This window comes from Mytilus edulis, chromosome 5 (genome assembly GCF_963676685.1).
Source record: "Mytilus edulis chromosome 5, xbMytEdul2.2, whole genome shotgun sequence".
NCBI classification, from domain to species: domain Eukaryota; kingdom Metazoa; phylum Mollusca; class Bivalvia; order Mytilida; family Mytilidae; genus Mytilus; species Mytilus edulis.
The window spans coordinates 13,380,173-13,386,172 of record NC_092348.1 but is presented as its reverse complement, the minus strand read 5'-3'; the positions used below and the strand labels follow the sequence as shown (position 1 = coordinate 13,386,172).

Genomic DNA, 6,000 nt, shown 5'->3' with positions numbered 1-6,000 from the left:
TAAAGATCACAAACAATCAGCCTTCAGACTAATGGGATGTTTTCTACAAATAACCTCATTGACATATCTAACACATTCTTAGCTTTTGTGTGTACCGGCGAATCCTCACAGAGATATTGACAGATCATGGACATTTTGTAAATAAAACGTATTAGCTATGTATGAATTAACCTTGCTCGACCATTCAATTAGAAAAGAACATTTTGAATAGCTTTAAATCATGAGAGATTTCTTCTTTCGTAAAAATTGAAAGGATGCAGTATTTTTATTTTATACCTTTCTGTTTATTCATTATGTATATAAGACAGCATCAATATTCATATTCGAAACTCGTATTGTAGAAATAAAAATGACAAGAATATGTTTTTTCTATAAATATATTTCATTCTTTTACAAAAGCTGTCAATAGGATGTATAAATAATTCACCATAAACAATTATTATTATAATAAATCATAGAACATAAAAAAATATCAGGGAAATTGTTGAAAGACTCTGTATATAGAAAATAAATCACTCTCATTAAAAATTTATAAAAATTCTTAAAAAATTTTCACTTAAAAAATTACTGCCTTTTCCAAGATGTATCAAAAACTATTACATAGAAATAAAACTTCAAAATAAAATATAATAAGTAGTAATAAAAATCTCAATGAGTACAAAGTTCATGCAAAGACTATTCAAACCATAATGTCATAATTTTATTTCAATGTCAAAAATCGTTTGTTAAAAGAACGGTTTGTAACAGGCTCGCTCTACTCGACAAGATGACTTTATAGCGGTGTAAACGGACATAAATAATGAAGGAAAGGTTGTCAGGAAATATTTGCATGGTTCGTCAATGATGTCTCTTGCCGTCTGTGAACTGAAACAAAACCAGTTACAAATATGACAAACGAGAATATAAGAAATTTCTTTTAACAACATTGTAATTCTTCTCTAAATTAACGATGAAATTGAAAAATATATATTTCACATTTCAAATAGGATAAATAAATAATGAAATATGTATAGAGATTAATAAATGAAACCTTTTAACATATTCGGTCCCAAATGCTCTGAAACTTCATACTGTTTTTTATTCCTTTTTTTTTTAATTGAGCATCATTGGTGAGTCTTTTGCAGACGAAAAGCGAAATTGGCGCGTCTGGCATACAACATTTTAATCTGATATAATTGATGGGTTGATCTAAACGTACTGTGTTACTTTATTTGTATAAACCGGTAACGAAAGATTCATGCTTAATTGTATGTTGACATCAATATCACAGAAACTTATTCCAGGAAATGATTAAGAAACAATCATTTGCCAATGCAATATTTTTCCAAATGTTAGTGTGAACAACATATTGTGTCAGACATGTTATATTGCCGGTAGAAAAATTCAGAATGTATGATATAAAAACTTACAGTTTGTCATAATGTAAGCAGCAGTTGTAAACAAACAAAACTAGTTCCACCAACGTGTTCTTGTACTGGCGGAAGGATCTCATCTCTTTCAAAACCACAAGATCAACAACTGACGTCTACAATGCATTTTCAAAAAAAAATCAAATTAACGAAAGATCTGGTAGGAAAAGTACTCAACGCCGAAAAGATTAAGCACGGTGTTATCTACTCGAGCATCAGGAACAGAAAATTGATATACGAGAAACAACTGTTAATATGTTTACTATAGTACAGGCAAGATAAAATATTTTGTTTATGTACAGCTGTAAAAGGATTCAAATTTGTATTTGCTGCAAATACTCTTTCTGTAAACAAGAAACACAACTTTCACCAGTATTTACACCCCACTCCTTTCTTAATCCTGAATGAGATTTAAGGAATAACAGTACTGTAGTTGAAGAGTTGCCACCGTCAATTGTAGATTTCAAATCAAAATTGACGATGGCAACTCTTCAGCTACAGTACTGTCATTCCGATTCTAATGCATTTCAAAATGAAATAATACGATAAAACTTGGAAAAATGTCTTAATTTGACAAATTAAAAAAAAATCCGCGAAACTTCATGAATGATTTTGGCGCAAAGACGTCATGGGTAAACGTGACGTCATACAAATAAAAATTTACAAACTGGAGGTTATTACGTTACCTGTACGTTTCAAATTCGGATAAAATAACTTTAAAACGGCGAATTCGAGGTAGGTGTTGTTTTATTTTGGATTATATAGTAGTAATCGAACATTTTGTTGATTCAATCATTTCAAAAAGGTTGTCCCTCCTTAGTTACGCCTGGTCAACTGTGGATTTGACGGCAACTTTTAGCCAATGAAAAAAATTGTTACATACAAATCGCATTAGAATTTAGGCTATGATGCGATATAAATGTCTCAATGGCTGAAATCTACAAAAGTTCGACACAATAATTACCACATTGAGGATAACAAAATCCTCAATAATAGAGAAAAGAAAACAGTATTAGTTTGTTGAATACTTTTTTAAAGGCATATGTAGGAATCCCTTTAAATGAACGTGTATACTTTTAAAATTTTATTAGTCTTGTATGCTTTTTAGTTTTAGTTTCTTGTGTATAATTCGGAGTTTAGTATGAGGTCAATTACCACGGAACTAGTATACATATTTGTTTAGGAGCCAGCTGAAGGACTCCTCCTGTTGCGGGAGTTTCTAGCTGCATTGAAAATCCAGTGGTGGCCTTCGGTTGTTGTCTGCTCTGAGGTCGGGTTATGGTCTCTTTGACACATTCCCAAATTCCATTCTCAATTTTAAAGTGCACAAGGACATATTTCAACATTGTAAAGTGTAAGTTTAAATCAACATGTAGGTTCATATCTAGAAATGTGTTGCCATTGTAAACTCACCCATTCACAGAACATGGCATTTCTACAGGCATTATTGATGATATCAATCATTGTCCAGCCTGCCCCACCTGTCGTGGATGTACTAAAAAGTAAAAACATTACTTATAGCAGATATAAAAATAGATGTAACATATAAAGCAAGAAGGAATCACTCGGATTAATTAAATTTGATCAGATGATTTTCTAATGTATCCTATATTGCGAAAGGTAAACATATTAACTACGAGAAATATCGTATCTTTAGTTTTATTTGTTTCGTTATAAATATCCTAAAATAAGTAAAACTGGTAAGCATATTAATTAAAATGTATTATTCTACGATTCTCTTATGTTTCTTGTAATAATTGTCGATCCCCAAATCTTTTCTAATATGATCGCACATGTACATTCTATTAAGTTTATGGCCTGAGTGCAAGACCAGTATTGTATAGAAAAAGAATCGACAGTCTGTCCAAATTTTAAAAGAAAACATGTCGTCATTTAAAAAATAGTTTAGATATTGACCCTGTATCATGTCAGGCATCAAGGTCATATGTTTATCGTCATTAAATGTGTTAATGATCGAGCGTGGGTGTTTATTTTAAAAGATATTCGATTGATTTCGACTGATGAGGTTTGAATTTGAATCTACAATTTTTCGTCATTCCAGTTTATTTTTATTTTACAATGATTGTTTATGTCCACCATTAATTCTAAGATATTACGATCAAAACATGATTGTGTTTGACTTTTGTTTCGACATTTATATGAGTGATAGGTTTTATTACTAATTTAACTCTTTAAACTTTTCCTGATCCGATCGGATATCTCGAAATTGATGCAAATATATTAATGATCACTCAGTATTACGTGGTCAGCTGAAGGGATTTATTTGATTTAGAATCAGAGATTTATATTGGTCAGTCTTAATATGGCTTCGTTAATGACACAGCTGGTTTATCATACAGACGGAATCAATTGTCCAATTTCCCCCTTACACTATAAGGTCAAGACATTTAAAAGTTCTTTATGTTGATAAAGACTCTATAATTATGTTAATATAGCTATAAAATACTAGAATGATACCACGTATTTGACAGTTAAGTTATCTGGAAACCATTTGTGAATCTAAAACTTCGTTTGGACAGAATGAAAAAGTACATTAGCTAGCTCTTTTGCTGTTTTTTAGTTTTGATTTGATACGTTCAAAATTGATTTGAGGTCAAGTTACAGTAAATGTCCTTTGTCGTAGATTTTGTGTCAAATTTAAATACAAATTGGTCTCGTTAATTTAAACTACAACTTAAAATAGAAGATGTAAAAAATGTATCTCTTATATTTTATGATATATTACTGATTGAATTGTCTCAAAATAGGTAAACATTTTTTGTATAAAAAGCGTTAGTTTGAAATTGATATTATTGGTCAGAAAACCATCAGTTATGGAAAACATAGGCTGAACATATTGATAGGTTATGAATTTCGAACAGCAGTATACTGACGTTGCCATATGGAGCTCCTTTTTGAGATATTTAACCTTTTTTCAAAACGCTGATTTGGAATTTTACCGTTTATTTGCTTTGATATTTTATGGTATCCCAAAATCGAAAGAAACAAAATTTAGAATATGCTTCAATTTTTCTAAATGACCTTTGATGAGCTAATGAAAAGAAAATTGGCTTTTAAGGGGCAAAATATTATACTCATTATCGTATGGGGAAAACAGGAAAGAAAATTGGCTGTTAAGGGGCAAAAGTTCATTCTTAAATTTGTTTTAAAATAATCCAGTCAGCAATTTCTAGTCCATAAATAGTTCTTAAAAAATGAAATGTTGTTGATTTCCGTTTTATTGATGTAAAATAATAAAACGGTTACTGAAATCGTTTTTTACCTGTTCAAATTGAAATTCTAGTTGAACAAAATATCGGCATTAAAACTGTTGACTTTAATATCGAATTCACAACTTGTTCTAACGAATGTGCTTATTAAATCTCAAACATAGGTATTTGTAATACGAACATCTGATCCTGAATTTGACTACCTAAACAGATTTTCGTATTTTTACATAAATATGGATTATCAGAAAATTCAAGATCACTCACCCTGATTTCATGTCACGCAGAACGTCGGATCCAGCAATCAACACAAACCGCAGACGTTTTTCATTGGCCCAGAAGTAAGGATGTCTAAAACAAAACGACGTCAATTACTTCGTACCAGTTAAAATGCATGTATACTTTTCTTATGGTAAAATTGAATTAAGAACTTTAAAATGATACACAATATCGATGGCGCTCCGAGAAAAAAACAACATAAAAACAGACGAATTAACAGATAAAAAAATATTTGAAGTTTGTTTGCGAGAAAAGTAGTGAAACCTTAAAATGAATTATATGAAATGAAATTTCAGAAAGAAAGCAACTTACTTTAAAATCTGTTCCATTGATGGTCGTGTTGATGGTGGCATTACTAACATGTCATTAATAAGTCCATTAACCTCATCACTTATATAGGTCATTTTAGGCCAGTTTTGCTGGAGACTCACTTGTATTTCGAGATTTATTTCTCCGTAAGGATGATGTCCACCCGACAAAATGTAATGTAATATCATACCCGCTACCTAAAATGCAACCATTATATGATTATTACTCAACAACTATACTCTCCGCTGCATTACAGTTAAACAGAAAATAAACATAATTGAGCAAGAAATGGGGCATTAAGGCCTGGTTTTGGCCCAAGAAAATAAAATCTTTGATAACTTTTCAAATTGGAACATAATCTTTAGAAATGCATAGGGTCAAGAAATATAAATGAAAAACATTAAGATTCTTATGTGATGACGTCACAATTACGTCATAATATATACTTTTTCACAAAACGATGAAAATTCAGAATTTATGCAGTTTTCTATCTTTATTTCTGTTGTGGAAACATCGTGCGCAGCCAAGAAACAACAAAATAATTTAACTGAAGCTTTATCATTACTATTGACAAAATCTCACCAAATATAAAGTTGTTTCTTGGGTGCGCACATACTTTTCCAATCGAAAATATACTTAAAAATTTGATGAAAAACAAGGAAAATCAAAAAAAATTACAAAATATGCAAATTAAGGCATGATTTGTTGCCATGGTAACTTGTTTAATGTCCAAAATTATTTTGTTTTTCTGAATACCTTCTACCTGAGATACTTTT

General features: G+C 30.6%; 1 protein-coding gene across 1 annotated transcript in view; it reads right to left on the bottom strand.

Moving 5' to 3' along the window:
• Window positions 1-262: 262 nt before the first annotated feature.
• LOC139523038 (uncharacterized) overlaps window positions 263-6,000 on the bottom strand; it is a 34,722-nt gene continuing 28,984 nt past the window's right edge. Inside the window, exons 13-17 of the mRNA XM_071316786.1 lie at window positions 5,228-5,421; window positions 4,904-4,987; window positions 2,823-2,904; window positions 1,410-1,525; window positions 263-864 (exon numbers count right to left, since the gene is read on the bottom strand). Coding sequence (XP_071172887.1) covers window positions 726-864; window positions 1,410-1,525; window positions 2,823-2,904; window positions 4,904-4,987; window positions 5,228-5,421 — 615 coding nt within the window. The 3' untranslated portion in view covers window positions 263-725. The remainder of the gene's footprint in view (window positions 865-1,409; window positions 1,526-2,822; window positions 2,905-4,903; window positions 4,988-5,227; window positions 5,422-6,000) is intronic.